This window comes from Stegostoma tigrinum, chromosome 5 (assembly GCF_030684315.1).
Source record: "Stegostoma tigrinum isolate sSteTig4 chromosome 5, sSteTig4.hap1, whole genome shotgun sequence".
Lineage (NCBI taxonomy): Eukaryota > Metazoa > Chordata > Chondrichthyes > Orectolobiformes > Stegostomatidae > Stegostoma > Stegostoma tigrinum.
In genome coordinates, this window is record NC_081358.1 from 23,715,702 (window position 1) to 23,732,356 (window position 16,655).

A 16,655-nucleotide genomic window follows, 5' to 3' on the forward strand; every position below is an offset into this window, starting at 1 on the left:
CCTCACCCTTAACAACTTTAACTCCTTTAACTCCTCCCACTTTCTACAGACTACGGGTGTAGACATGGGGACCCACATGGGCCCAAGCTATGCCTATCTCTTTGCAGAATATGTGGAATAGTCCTTTTTCCACTGTTACACTGGCACTATTCAGAGAAGACAGAACTTAGAACATGGAACTATGCAACACAGTACAGGCCCTTTGGCCCACAATGTTGTGCCGAACTTTTACCCTAAACCCAAGGCCTACCTAACTTCTACCCCTACCTGACACTATTATTTATATATCTACCTAATAGCCGCTTAAATGCCCCTAATTCTTACCTCTTCCTCCGCTACATCGATGACTGTATTGACACTGCCTCATCCTCCCACAAGGAGTTTGAACAGTTCATCAACTTTACCAACACCTTTCACCCAAACTTCGATAACCAACTTCGATAACTACCTTTCTGTCGCAATCTCTGGTGACTACCTTGAAACTGTTATCTATTTCAAGCCCACCAACTCCCACAGCTACTTGAGCTACGCCTCCTCTCACCCACCTTCCTGCAAGAATGTGATGCCACACGCCCAATTCCTCCACCTCCACCGCATCTGCTCCCGAGATGGGGTCTTCCACTCCCGAACATCTGAGATATCCTCCTATTTCAAGGACATCCCCCGCTCCGGTAATTGAAAATGCATTCAAATGCATCGTTTGCATTTCCCACACTTCTGCCCTGACACAGCCTCCCCAAACAAAAGTAAGGACAGAATACCCCTTGTCACATATCACTCCTCCAAACTCCACATCCAATGTATCATTCTCCCTACAATGTGACCCCATAAGCAAAGAGATATTTCCCTCCCAACCCCTATCTATGTTTCATAGGGACCACTCTCTCTGTGACTCCCTCATCTGCTCCACACTCCACATTCCCCATTAACCCTCTAGCCCCAGCACCTTTCCCTGCAACTGTAGAAAATCCTCACTTGCCCCTACACCTCTTGCCTCAACTCCATTCAAGGCCTTAAACAAGCCCTTCATATCGGACAGGGGTTCACGTGCACGCCTATCAACATGGTCTACTGCATCTGCTGCTCCTGATGTGGCCACCTCTACGTCAGTGAGACCAAGCGTAGAATCAGCGACCCTTTTGTACAGCATCACACTCTTTTCACGACAAACGAAAACACACTCCGATCACCAACAATTTTAACTCCCCCTCCCACTTCCGGGGTGATATTTCTAGCCTCGGTCTTCTCCAGTGTCTCAATGACGTCACCCGCAAACTGGAGGAGCAGCACCTCATATTCCGCCTCAGCAACCTACAGCCCGATGGCCTCAACATGGAATTCACCAGTTTTAAAATCTCCCCAACCAAGGCCCCATCCCGTGTCCAACCCTCCCTCTCATTCCCGCCTCCTTAACCGGACACAACCTATCCATCTTCTCTCCCACCCATCTGACAAATCCCCACTACTCTCTGCCTGCACTCACCCATCACCAATTCACCAAACCTCCCCAGCCCCAACCCTCGTATGTCTATTTATTTCCCAGCTCCCTTCCCCCTCCCCATTTCTGAAGGTTCCCGACCCAAAATGTCAACTTTTCTGCTTCTCTGATGCTGCCTGGCCTGCTGCGTTCTTCCAGCTCCATACTGTGTTATCACAATATTCCAGGTGTGGTCTTCATTTCACCATAATTATTAACTTAGCATTAAAGTTAAGGCTAATATTTTAGTGAAGTCTTAAGTTAATGCCTGAAAGAAAACAAGAGGATACATACTTCGTCCTGTGAACTTGTATATTTCTCCTGTGCAGTTTTCAAGTCTGTCTTCAATTTTAGAATAATTTGATCTCTATTAATGACCTGAGTGTCAAAGCAATACAAGTATGAATAATACTGTAAACTGAATAATTATATCCAATCTATTCAAACTTGGATTAATGTATCAGTGAGTGTATTTTTGAGCACCAGAATTCAACTGAGACATAAAACAAAAAATACATGCTGCTTTCTATTCTTCTGTTTTGAAAGGTAAATACAAGTATAAATCCATAAAGTGGCTCATCTTTAAGCACCTAGATTCAGCAGCAATGTTCAAAAAAAGATTAGAAAGGATCCTAACAAGATTAAAAATTATTTCAGTAACCACATAGTATAAAGTTTAAGATGACAATGCAAACAACAATGGACAAGCTGGAGTGAGAATATTCAACAGGAATACAGCTGACTTCAATATGCTAGAATTGAATTGGGTCAAATAGACTGGAGTCAAAGATAGGTGGGAAAAGCTCTAGCTGAACAAGGGGTTACCTTCAAGGAAAAAATGGTTCAGATAAAATTAAAGTTTATACCATCAAAAGGGAAAGATTGGGCAAAACATCTGCACCTCCCTGGATAAAATGGGAAACGTAAATTGAATAAAGAAGGAAAGGTGCTCTAATGACAACTGTCAGTGAGAAAATACAAATGAGAACGAGGCTAATTGCAATGTCATTGAAGCAGAGGTGAAACAACACATACGAGAAGTAGGGATTATGAACAAAATATCAGCAGATAACATAAACGGAGATACCAAACACTTCTATCAGCACAAAAACAGTAAAAAGGCTGGTAAAAGCAGGAAATAGGCCCAGTTTGAGACTATAAAGGAGATTTACACACAGAGGCCAGGCTTCTTCATGGCTGAGGAATCAAATAAATCATTTGCAATGTTTATTACCAAGGAAGCAGATTAGACTGATGGAATCATAGAGTTTTACATCGCGGAAACAATCCCTTCCGTCCAACTCGTCCATGCCGTCCAGATGTCCTAAACTGACCTAAATGCATTTGCCAGTGTTTGCCCAGATCCCTCCGAACCCTTCCTGCTCATATCCCTGTCCAGATGCCTTTCAAATGTCGCAATTGTACCCGCCTCCACCACTTCCACTGGCAGCTCGTTCCATGCATGCAACACTCTTCTTCGTGAAAATATTGCCCCTCAGGTCACTTTTAAATCTTTTCCCCTCACCTTAAGTCAATGACAACTAGTTTTGGACTCCTTGACCCTGGGAAAAAGACCTTGGCTAATCACCCTATCCATCACCCTCATGATTTTATAGGCCACTTTAAAGTCATCCCTCAGGCTCCGATGCTCCAGGTAGAAAAAACCCCAGTCTATTCAGCTTCTCCCTACAGCTCAAGCCCTCTGATCGCAGCATCATCCTTGTATATCTTTTCTGAACCTTCTCAAGTTTAACACCATCTTCCCTATAGAAGGGAGACCACATTTGAACACAGTATTCTGAAAGTGGCCTCACCAATTCCTGTTCAGCCACAATATGATGTCTTAACTCCCATACTCAATGTACTGACCAATGAAGGAAGCATACCAAAGCCTTCTTCGCCAACTTGTCCAGCTGTGACTCCACTTTCAAGGATCTATCAACATCCACCTCCAGGCCCTCTTGTTTGGCAATACCTCCCAGGGCCCAACCGTTAACTGTATTAGTCCTGCCCTGGTTTGCCTTTGCTAAATGCAATACCTCACATTTATCTAAATTAAAATCCATCTGGCATTCCTTGGCTCATTGGTCCATCTGATCAAGGTCCTGTTGTACTCTGAGGTAATCTTCTTCACCATACTCTACACCATTAATTTTGGTGTCAACTGCAAACTTACTAACTTGACCTCCGATATTCACATCCAAATCATTTGTACAAAAGGCAAAAAGCAGTGGGCCCAGCACTAATTCTTGTGGCAGACCTGTGGTCACAGGTGTCTAGTCCAAAAAACAACCCTCCACCACCATCCTCTGTCTCCTTCCTTCAAGCCAATTTTGTATCCAAGTGGCTAACTACTCCTGGAATCCATGTGATCTAACCTTGCTAACCAGTCTACCTTGAGGAAACATGTTGAACACTTTGCTGAATCCCTATAGACAATGTCTACCACTCTGCCTTCAATATTTTGTCACTTCTTCAAAAAATTCAATCAAGTTAGCGAGACACAATTTCCCACACACAAAACCATAGTGACGATTCCTAATCAGTCCTTGCCTTTCCAAATACATGTAAATCTTGTCTCTCAGAATCCTCTCCAACAACTAAACTACCACTGACGTCAGACTCACTGGTCTATAGTTTCTGGCTTTTCCTTAACACTTTTTTCAAATCATGGTCCCAAATCAGGCAACCTCATCTGTGGCTACTGATGTTATAAATATCCCAGCAAGGGGTTCAGCAATCTGTTCTCTTGCTTCCCACAAAGTTTTTGGATACACCTAATCAGGTGTCAGGCATAGATCCACGTTTATGCATTTTTCCTTTATTCTTAATGGGATAAGGGCGTCACCGACCAGGCAGCATTTATTGCCCATCCCCAATTGCCCAGACGGCAGTTCAGAGTCAACCACATTGCTGTGGGTCTGGAGTCTCATATAGATCAGACCAGGTATGGATGGCAGTTTCCTTTCTTAAAGGACATTAGTGAACCAGATGGATTTTTCAGACAACTGACAATAGATTCATGGTCATCATTAGATTCTTAATTCCACTTATTTTATTGAATTCAAATTCCACCACCTGCCAAGGCAGGATTTGAACCCGAATTCCCAGAATGTTATCTGGGTCTCTGGATTAACAGTCCAGTGATAATGCCACTCGGCCATCGCCGATGCTAAGATGTCCAGTATCTCCTCTTCTGTAATATGGACACATTTCAAGATATCACTGTTTATTTCCACAAGTTCTCTAGCTTCTTGCTCTTCCCCACAGAAAATATTGATGCAAAATACTCATTTAGTATCTCACCCATGTCCTTGGTTCCAAACAAAGGCAACCTTGTTGATCTTTAAGAGGCCGTGTTCTCTCACCAGTTAAATGTATTTGTGGAAACTGTTTGGATTCTTCTGAACCTTATTTGACAAAGGTATCTCAGTCCCCCTTTATACCCTCCTGATTTCCCACTTAAGTGCGTTCATATTGCCCTTATCCCCTCTCAGGATTCAGTCGATCCTAGCTGTCTATTCTTGCCCTATGCCTCCTTCTTTTTCTTGATTAGAGCCACATTTTCTCTAGTCATCCAGCATTCCCTACACCTGCCCACCTTGCCTTTCATGCTGACAGCAACACATTGTCTCTGAAATCTTGTTATCTCATTCTTGAAGGCCTTCCACTTTCCAACCATTGCTTTACCTGTGAATAGCTTCTCCCAATCAACTTTGAAAATTCCTGTCTAATACCATCAAAACTCGCCTCACTCCCATTCAGAATTTTAATTTTTAGATCAGGTCTATCCTTTTTCATAACTATTTTAAAACTAAAAGAATTATAATCACTGGCCCCAAAGTGCTCCCCTACTGACACTTCAGTCACATACTCTGCCAACAAAGGGCGAAGCCATATTAGATTTGGTACTGGGTAATGAGCCTGGCCAGGTGTTAGATTTGGAAGTAGGTGAGCACTTTGGTGATAGCGATCACAATTCTGTTCTGTTTACTTTAGTGATGGAAAAGGATAGATGTATACCACTGGGCAAGAGTTATAGCTGGCGGAAAGGCAATTACGAAGAGATTAGGCAAAATTTAGGGACCATAGGATGGGGAAGGAAACTGCAGGGGATGGCCACATTAGAAATGTGGAGCCTATTCAAGGAAAAGCTCCTGTGTGTCCTAGATAAGTACGTACCTGTCAAGTAGGGACGAAGCTGTAGAGTGCGGGAGCCGAGGTTTACGAAGGAAGTGGAATCTCTGGTCAAGAGGAAGAAGAAGGCTTATGTTAGGATGAGATGTGAAGGCTCAGTTGGGGCGCTTGAGGGCTACGAGATAGCCAGGAAAGACCTAAAGAGAGAGCTTAGAAGAGCCAGGAGGAGACATGACAAGTTGTTGGCGGTTAGGATCAGGGTAAACCCTAAGGCTTTCTATAGGTATTTAAGGAATAAAAGAATGACGAAAGTAAGATTAGGGCCAATCAAGGATAATAGTGAGAAGTTGTGTGTGGAGTCAGAGGAGATAGGGGAAGCACTAAATGAATATTTTTCAACAGTATTCACTCCAGAAAACGACAATGTTGTCGAGGAGAACACTGAGATACAGGCTACTAGACTAGGTGGGATTGAGGTTCACAAGGAAGAGGTATTAGAAATCCTACAGAGTTGAAGATAGATAAGCCCCTTGGGCCAGATGGGATTTATCCTAGGATCCTCTGGGAAGCCAGGGAGGAGATTGCCGAGCTTTTGGCATTGATCTTTAACTCATCATTGTCTACAGGAATAGTGCCAGATGACTGGAGGATAGCAAATGTGGTTCCCCTGTTCAAGAAGGGGAGTAGAGACAACCCTGGTAATTATAGACCAGTGAGCCTTACCTCAGTTGTTGGTAAAGTGTTGGAAAAGGTTATAAGGGATAGGATTTATAATCATCTAGAAAAGAATAAATTGATTAGGGACAGTCAGCACGGTTTTGTGAAGGGAAGGTCGTGCCTCACAAACCTTACTGAGTTCTTTGAGAAGGTGACCAAACAGGTAGATGAGAGTAAATCGGTTGATGTGGTGTATATGGATTTCAGCAAGGCGTTCGATAAGGTTCCCCACAATAGGCTATTGTACAAAATACGAAGGAATGGGATTGTGGGAGATACAGCAGTTTGGATCGGAAATTGGCTTGATGAAAGAAGACAAGGTGGTGGTTCATGGAAATGTTCATCCTGGAGACCAGTTACTAGTGGTGTGCCGCAAGGGTCGGTGTTGGGTCCACTGCTGTTCGCCATTTTTATAAATTACCGGATGAGGGCGTAGAAGGATGGGTTAGTAAATTTGCAGATGACACTAAGGTCGGTGGAGTTGTGGATAGTGACGAAGGATGTTGTCGGTTACAGAGAGGCATACATAAGCTGCAAAGCTGGGCTGAGAGGTGGCAAATGGAGTTTAATGCGGACAAGGGTGAGGTGACGCACTTTGGTAGGAGTAACCGGAAGGCAAAGTACTGGGCTAGTGGTAAGATTCTTAGTAGCGTAGATGAACAGAGAGATCTCGGTGTTCATGTACACAGATCCTTGAAAGTTGCCACCCAGGTTGACAGGGCTGTTAAGAAGGCATGCAGTGTTTTAGTTTTTATTAATAGAGGGATCGAGTTCCAGAACCAAGAGTTTATGGTGAAGCTGTACAAAACTCTGGTGCGGCTGCACTTGGAGTATTGTGTACAGTTCTGGTCACCGCATTATAAGAAGGATGTGGAAGCTTTGGAAAAGGTACAGAGGAGATTTACTAGGATGTTGCCTGGTATGGAGGGAAGGTCTTACGAGGAAAGGCTGAGGGACTTGAGGCTGTTTTCGTTAGAGAGAAGAAGGTTGAGAGGTGACTTAATTGAGACATATAAAATAATCAGAGGGTTAGATAGGGTGGATAGGGAGAGCCTTTTTCCTAGGATGGTGACGGCAAGCACAAGGGGGCATAGCTTTAAATTGAGGGGTGAAAGATATAGGACAGATGTCAGAGGTAGTTTCTTTACTCAGAGAGTAGTAAGGGAATGGAACGCTTTGCCTGCAATGGTGGTAGATTCGCCAACTTTAAGTACATTTAAGTCGTCATTGGACAAGCATATGGACGTACATGGAATAGTGTAGGTTAGATGGGCTTCAGATCGGTATGACAAGTCGGCACAACATTGAGAGCCAAAGGGCCTGTACTGTGCTGTAGTGTTCTATGTTCTATGTTCTATTTCCCTAAAAAAAACTCAAGTTTTGCTCCTTCTCTAGTAGATCCATCCACATATTGAATCAGAAAATTTTCAGGTACACACTTAACAAATTCCTCTTCATCCAAGCCCTTAACACTATGGCAGTCCCAGTCTATGTCTGCAAAGTTAAAATCCCAGACCATTACAATCCTATTGTTCTTCCAGATATCTGAGATCTCCTTTTATATTTGCTTCTCAATTTCCCACTGACTGTTAGGGAGCCTATAACACACTAGCCGTAAAGGTTATCATCCCTTATTTCTCAGTTCCATCCACATAACTTCACTGGATGTCTTCCCACGAATTTCTTCTCTAAGCACAGTTGTAATATTATCCTTAACCTGTAATGCCACTTGCCCTCCTCAGTTTCTTCCCTTTCTCTACTGATCCACAATGAAATGGCAGAAATTTCAGTCACTAGAGGAGTTCAACATTGATAAAGTGGCATCAGATAATCTGTTGGTACTTAGTATTGTCAAGGCACTTAGACCAGCCAAGGAAACTGAAATTACATGGGTGTAGTAGAGATAATAGGAACTGCAGATGCTGGAGAATCCGAGATAACAAAGTGTAGAGCTGGATGAACACAGCAGGCCGAGCAGCATCTTAGAAGCACAAAGATGCTGCTTGGCCTGCTGTGTTCATCCAGCTCTACACTTTGTTATCTCTGAAATTACATGGGCATTAGGCATGCTCTTTCAGTGTGTCGTGGAGTTATGGGTAGTGCTGGAGAACTGAAGAATTAAAATCATTACATTTTTTCAACTTTTTGGAACACGAGTAAGCCCAGAAATTTACAAACCAGTTAATTTAAATTTGGGGTTGGGGAAAATTCAAGAAACAATAAATCAGGATACAATTAGAAGTAATGTGGAAAAATGTGGTTAATCAGGGAGATCGGCATGGATTTCCTAAAGGAAAATCATGGTTAACCAACTTGCTGGAGTTCTTTGAAGAGTTAACAGAGAGGGTTGATGGGTTTAATGCTATTAATGTAGCATAGGTGAATTTTTAAAAGATGCTCAATACATGTCATACAAAAAACTTGTGTGAAAAATTATAGTTCATTGAATAAAGGGGACAAAGGCAACTTAGACACAAAAGTGACTGAATGATAGGAAACAAACAATAATGGTTAATGGATATTGTTTAGATTGGAGGAAGGTTTGAAGTGGAGATCCCATGAAGCAGTACTGGAACCCAGTCTTTTCCAAACTTCTTATTAATGATCTGGATTTTGGAGTGCAGGGACAGTTGCAAGGTTTGCGGATGATACAAAAGAATTGTTTTCTTTTAAGAGAGCAGTGTAAAAATTCAAAAGGACAAGTCAGTCCAGCGGATGCAGAGATGACAGTTCAATGCGGAGAAGGCTGAGGTGATGCTTGTGGTAGAAAATACATGGAAACAATATGAACTAAAGGGTACTACTCTAAAGCGTGTACAGAAGCAGATGGACTTTGGCGTATATGTGCATTAGTCATTAAAATGTGGCAGAACAGGTGGAAACGCCATTTCATAAAGTGTACATTATCCTAGGCTTTATTAATAGTGGCATAGAGCGCAACAGCAAGGAGGCTATGCTGAGCCTGTATAAGACATTAGTTGGACCTCAAATAAAGGTAAAATGCTGTAGAAGTTAGAAATCTGAAATAAAATCAGAAAGTGCTAGAGAAACTCAGCAGGGATGGCAGCATCACAATTTGTCCTATGTTCTCTTCCTGTCCCTCTGTCAATAGCATAAAAAAACTGATTTCCTGGTCCTTTTCAGTGCTGACGTCAAGTCATACTGGACTGTCAATTTTAACTCAGTTTGTCTCTCTTCAGATGCTGCCAGACCTGACGTGTTTCTCCACTACTCTCCATTTTTATTACTTGTTGGACTTCCATTGGAGTTTTATGTACAGTTCAAGGCACACACTTTAGGAGGGATATGAATACATTTCAGAGAGCGAAGAAGAGGTTTAATAGAATAATTCCAGTTCTGAAAACAGATTGGAGTAGTTGGAATTGTTTCATTGGGAAAGGAGGAGACTAGGAGGAAATAAGATTCAATTTTTCCACATCATCACAGGTATGAACAGAGGAGTCGGGGAGAAACTGTTGCCACTCATAAAAGGATCAAGTTCGAAAAGGCACAGACTTAAAGGCAGAAGAAGAAAATATGATGTGAAATGAAAACTGTTTCTTAATAACTATTTTAACATTCCTAATTGGCTTTATCTTGTACCCTAATTGTTCCCTCCTTAATATTTTAGTCATTCTTTTCTTTGTTTTTACATTTTGTTGAAACTTATAACCAGCTGCTTGTCTTTGCATAATTATAAATTAAAAAAATACTGCGGATGCTGGAAATCTGAAACAAACACAGAATACTGGAGAAATTTAGCAGGTCTGGCAGCATCTCTGGAGACAGAAACAGCTGTAAGAAGAGTTCTGAAGTAAAGTCATACTGCACTCAAAACAATAACTCTTTTTCTCTCTCCACAGATGCTACATTTCTGCAGCATTCTACCTTTGTTTGCATAAGTCTGTGCTTTTTCTTTAAAGTTTATACAACCTTCAACTTTTTTTAGTTAACAAGGAATGTTGTGTGCTCCCTTTAGAATACTTTTCTTTTTCATTGGAATGTATTCTGCTAATTCTGAAATATCCCCATGTATATCTGCCATTGCTTCTCTATATTCACCTATCCCTTTACCAATTTACCAGTTCACTTTAGCTATCTCTGCTTTTAAGGTATCATAATTGTCCTTATTTTGTACTTAATACTGGTCTTGGACCGACTCATCTCTCCCCCAAACTGAAGGCAAAATTCAATCAAATTATGGTTGTTGCTACTTGAGACACAGTATTCACAACAAGTTTGCGAACTAATCCTATCTCATTGCACAATGACCATACTATTAGCATTACAATTTATAAGAAATAATAATCATTTCAACTTTGTCTGAGAATCAGTGCCTTAAAATCCTCTACATTTTAATAACAGTAAGGCAATTTTAACTTATTAATTTTAAAATCAGAAAATTACCATCCAAATATTAACAACAATATGAAAAGAGTGATCGCAACAATTTATACTTGTATTGGCACCTTTAATATACCTCTTGTTGAGCAGTTCTATGCTTCTCAGCAATTACTGCCATTTCCAGTTCTATTTCCTGCTTCTCAGTGCTGAGCTTGCTGATATCCTGGGAATGCTGTGATATTTGGTCTGTCAACTGCATAGCTTCTTCTCTTAACTTCTGCATGAGTTTTTCTCTGTGGAGCAACTGAGAACAAAACTGAAAGCTTCAGCCATTATTTCAAATCATATTCATCATTAACTTGAATTCTAACACCTAATAAAATTTCATATGTGAATATATTTGTCTGAACGATTCAGAGCTACAGTCATTCATAATACATTATTTACGGCAAATAGAGCTGTCATCTCTAAAACAAAATTTTCCACAAATCAATATTTCTCGTATACAGTCGGATACAAAACTTTTGTCAATCTCTGAAAGGTTCTTATGACACATGAAAACTACATTGCACTGTGCTGTCACACAAATGTTCAGTTTGAAACTTCAATATATAATGACAGCACATAATGTCTTCTCAATTATTCTTAACTGTGAAGTAAAACAGGGCCAATTCTTTCCTCCAAGTCTCAGTTCTGAATGATTAAAAAATTATTTCCGAAAGATCAACCGCAAACAGCACTTCGATCTCTAGTGGCAGCATCTTTAGACAGCACTAGGTACAAACACAGATGAATGTATGAAGTACATTAATTCTGTCAGAATAAAAATAAGTTTGATTCAAACTCACATTACTGTGGATAATTGAAGGAAGGTGTCAAAACAGGAACAAATTTTTTGAAGGACCTCAAAAACCAAAACTCATCAACAAAGTAGTATCTCGGGCCCAACCATCTTTGGCTGCTTCGTCATTGACACTCAATGCATCTTTAGGTCAGAAGAGAGGTGTTCACCAATGACTACACAATGTTCAGCTCTATTCATGATTCCACAGATACTGATGAAGTTCATGTCTAAATGCAGCAAGATCTGAACATTGTCCAGGCTTGATCTTACAAGTGGCAAGTAACATCTGCTGCACACAATTGCCAAGGTATTACCAACTCTAACAAGACAGAATTTAGACATTGCCTCTTGACATTCAATGACATCATTATCATTGAATAACCCACTATAAACATTTTGGATGTTACCATTGACCAGAAACTGAACTGCAGCAGCCATATAAATACTGTGGTTAACAGAGCAAGAGAGACCAAGAATTCTTCAGCAAGAAACTCACCTCCTGCCTCCCCAAAGCTTGTCAACTATCTACAAGACACACATCCAACATCTTGCATGGAAACAGCCTCAGATACCCTCCCTGCCCATGATGGTAAAAAAAAACCCGATGGGTTTAAAGTGCACAGTCATGCTTGTCTGCTACTTATTTAACAATTGCTCTCCACTTTCCTGCATGAAAGTGTGAAGTATGTCAGTGTGTATTATGAAATGTTTCCAGATGATGCGGCTGATATGATCGAATAACCACGAAAACATGAGAGCTGTGAGTTCTAGAATGAGGGAACGATAAAGCATATGAATGTTAGGTTGACTCCTCCTTGTAAGAGATTGTGAATGAAGATATTGTGAATTGAACAGTAGATGAGGCTATTGTGCAATTGATTGTCCTCTGAACATAAGCAGACTCTAAAATTATTTGGATATCTAGCCATCTCTGCAATTTTCTCCTTCTTCCTCTAAGACCTCCTGTATACTGTATATTAACCTTAGTGCATGTTTTCTTGCCAGTTCAGCTATTGCTCAAAGTAATGAGTACTGCTTCAATTTGATTAAAAAAAACAAGCAGAAGGAACTGGGTTTATTGTCCGAGGAGAAAAGTAGGCTGAGGTGATAACTGATAAAGATAAGACCATAAGATACAGCTGCAGAATTAGCCCATTCAGCCCAGTTAGTCTGCTCCACCACTCAGTCATAGTTGGTATGTTTCTCAACCTCATTCTCCTGCTTTCTCCTCGTAACCCTTCATGCCCTTGCTAAGCAAGATTTGTCTTAAATTCTCTTAAATTCACTTAATCACCTATTCTCCAAAGCCATCTACAGCAATGATTTCCACAGATTAATTTCCATCTGGACGAAGAAATTCCTCCTCATGGCAGTTCTAAAGCAGCCATTCATCACAGGTTGTGCCCTCAAGTCCGAGTCTCTCCTCCAAGTGGACAGTATTCTGTAAGTTTCAATGAGAAGCACCCCTTCATCCTCCAGCAAGTACAGAACTAGAGTTTGTTTTTTGTACATTCACAAGCTGAGGGCGTCACTGACTATACCAGCATTTACAAGCCCTTCAATCAGGATCATTCGTGTGAGCCTCCTCCAATGCCAAAACACCCTTCTTTAGATACAGGGCCCAAATTTGCTTATAACATGCTAAATGTGGTCCGACTACAGCCTCAACAATTCAACTCTGCTCTTGTATTCTAAACCTCTTGAAATGAATGCTAACATTGCACTTGCCTTCTTAACTGCCAACTAAACCAACATGTTAATCTTAAGAGAATCCTGAACTCGGACTCTAAATACTGAAGTGCTTCAGATTTCTGCAGCCTTTTCTCATTTAGAAAATCTAGTCTTTCCATCATAGCATACACTTTCCTACATCGTATTCCACCTGCCACTTCTTTGCCCACTCTCGTAGCCTGTCCAAGTCCTTTTACAGCCTCCCCACTTTTTCAACACTGTCTGCCTTTGACCTTTCTTTGTGTTGTCTGCAAACTTAGAAATAATGTCCTCAGTTCCTTTGTGCAGATCGTTCATGTGTATCATGAATTGTTACGGTGCCAACACAAACCCTTGCAGGCCTCCACTGGTTGCCATCCTGAAAAAGACCCTTCTGTCCCTACTCTCTGCCTTCAGCCAGTTAGTCAAACCTCTACCATGCCAGGAACTTGCTCCTAACGCCATGGGTTCTTATCTTATTTAGCAGCCTCCTGTTTAGACGAGGTAGCTAAAGACAACCATTCCCAGACATAGATTTAAAGATTTGGGAAAAGGAAATGTGGGAATGTGAGGAAGAACATTTTTTAGACAATGAGGAGTGATGATCTAGAAATTGCTGGCTATGAGGTTTGTAGAATTGATGACAATCAACAATTTCAAAAGGAACAGCTGAGGTAAATCAACCTGCAGGGTTGTAGTGAAAAATGAGGAATGGGACTGACAGGAATGGTCAACTGAGATCCAGCATTAACTCCAAGGACTGAATGACAACATTCTATATTGTAATCACTTTGTGACTAGTTGCTTTTACACTATGCCTCTCCTCCAAGATTTACTTAAACACAGAAAGTGTAACTAGATTGACATGCTATCAAATCTCCTATTCGCACATGCAGCCATTGAACAGCACATTCAGAACTCATTTAAAAGTGTCAGCTGTGAGACTTTACAATAATAGAGGATGTGACGGGGGGGGGGGGGGGGGGGGTAGAGTCAGTTCAGTCTAAATGTAGAAAATGTCCACATTTGTAGCTAATGTAATAAGGAAGAGGGAGATGGAATCCAGATCTCTGTGAATCTCTGGAGACAATGATGCAAGAGAAGGAAAATAGGCCATTGCTGGAGATGGCTATAGCCAGGTGAGCAGGAATGGAACCAACCAAGGTCATTCCATTAAGCTGGCAACAGAGAGAAGAAGAAAATGATGTGATATGGTCATATATGACCGAATGTGATATGTGAGCTTATCATACCAAAAGATGCAGAGAGGTCAAGCCGAGATAATACAGTATGATCACAGCAACAATTTGCATTGAGATACAGTATTTACTGTAATAAATTTCCCAGGAGTGCAAGCAGACTTCAATGGACATCAAACAAAAGAAGGGAATCTTAGGACAAAGGGAACTAAGTTGAAGTTGCAAAAAAGCCCAGAGGTGAAGGAATGTAGACTTCTTGGCAGGAAGAGGTTACAGGAGCAAGCAGCGGTGAGACTATAGACGGAACCTAGTGCTGAAAAATTTTTAAATTGCTGCATCTTTTTATCTGAAGTCAAAGTTATTCTGTGAGTACAAGAATGATAGCTGAGTGGGACTGCACATGAGTTAGGATGTAGGCAGGAGTATTTTTGATCAATTCAAATTTATGCAGACAGGAAGATAAGGGATCATCCAGCAGACATATGAACAGTCAACCATCACATAAGCTGTCAAATATGAGGTCACTTCAATGCTGTGATAAAGACAAAATCCTGATTAATAGAGCAAATTGTTGCTTGATACCTCAGAATTCAATTATGGCTCAAATGATTGGCATATTCTGAAGATTTGCATCCTACATTCATCAGAATCAATCCAAGAATGCAAATAAAAGCAATCAGAATAATTTATGTAATTGATACTAAAAGGGAAAAACAGTGCTATAGTACAAATTGTAAATATTTGAAATTTGCATGTTGCTATTTGTTATGATGGATCAAAGGGAAGCTTTAACAAAATATATCTTTCAGCAGTATTCAAATACATAATTGTGGAAAGATGGGCATTGATTTCTTGGGTAACATTTATATCAAGATCTTAGGAGAATACAGCAATGTTGGAGACAGAGTGATAGGAGACGTAACAGACAATATGAGAGGTTTTGGGGTAAAGGTGATGGTGGCAGAAGGATTGATATTAAAGTGAGACACTGCTCGAGGGAAGGGAAATATTTACAAAGTCAGAGAGCACGCAGATAGGTGTGGAAGCTTGATGGACAGTGAGGCCATAGGATAAAGTTCTTAAGGATATGAGTGCTTGATGATACAAAGACGACGAACTGGACGACAACATGCATTCAGGACTAAGAGAACATCTGGCAGAAGATTACAATAATAATTTTTTGGCACAAAATGTAGTTCAAACAGTGCTTACAAATTATTCTGTGAGTGAATTTGACAGTTGCTTGCCAGGAGAATTAAAGCATAGGGAATACAGGAGAGTGGGATTAGGCGGTGTAGCTGGCATGGAGAATTATATCAGCAAAGACTTGATGATACAAGTCCTGTCACAGTGCTATGCATTCTAGTAAAGCTCATCACAAAATCACCACATTATCCTAACATCATTTAATTTCCCAAAATGTAATCTCAATTATTGTATCTACACAAAGATTAAGTGGAAAGCTCGAAGTGAAGAGTTTGTTTCCTTATACCACAAAACCTTCAAGAGATTTGAAATGCTATAATCTTCTGCAGTCATCTGTAGCTTCAACAGCAGAATCATATTTTGTAGTGAATGAAGTAGAGTTCTCAACATTCAGACTCTCAAGTCTGTGTATCTGTCTACTGTTTTACGTCTCCATTAAAAAGCAATCAGATTTGTTTGACAAAGTAGAAGGACCTTCCACAGTTTCAGATAGTTACATGCTAGTATGTGAAAATAAAACCTTGTAATGTGTCAGTGGAAATGCTCTTGTTTCTGTGACATTGCCATGAATATTAAAATGAGCTGAACTATCTCTCATGGCATATATTTATGATTAGACATTTTCAGAGAAGCTGCTTTTCTTGGGAAGCCACAGGGGATAGAAGTTTGAACTACTAGCAGAGGTAGATTATGTACTGTTCCATGTGGTGTTCTTCAGACCACAAATATCACTATAGATATATGTCTGGAAATCTCTTCAAAGGGTGGCTATCTTTTGAAAGTGAACTTTTGCCCAAGAAGGAGGAGACAGCAGAATACATCATGTTTATTGTTTAGTCTAAAAAGAAGGACAAAAAGGTGAAGAAATGGCATGTATTCACTATATTTGTAATATCCCAAACATTGTGGGCAATGCTTATAATATATGACTGCTGGAATTAACTGTACATTAATCAGCCCACATTGCTTTTGCCTATTAAAGTTATTTGGGATAATTTATTTCAGCATAAAATTAATAAAC

General features: G+C 40.6%; 1 protein-coding gene across 1 annotated transcript in view; it reads right to left on the reverse strand.

Moving 5' to 3' along the window:
- The window catches only part of LOC125452104 (uncharacterized), a 462,089-nt gene that overhangs the window by 252,561 nt on the left and 192,873 nt on the right, over positions 1 to 16,655 (reverse strand). Inside the window, exons 10-11 of the mRNA XM_048530109.2 lie at positions 10,812 to 10,979; positions 1,772 to 1,855 (exon numbers count right to left, since the gene is read on the reverse strand). Of these exons, the coding sequence (XP_048386066.2) occupies positions 1,772 to 1,855; positions 10,812 to 10,979 (252 nt within the window). The remainder of the gene's footprint in view (positions 1 to 1,771; positions 1,856 to 10,811; positions 10,980 to 16,655) is intronic.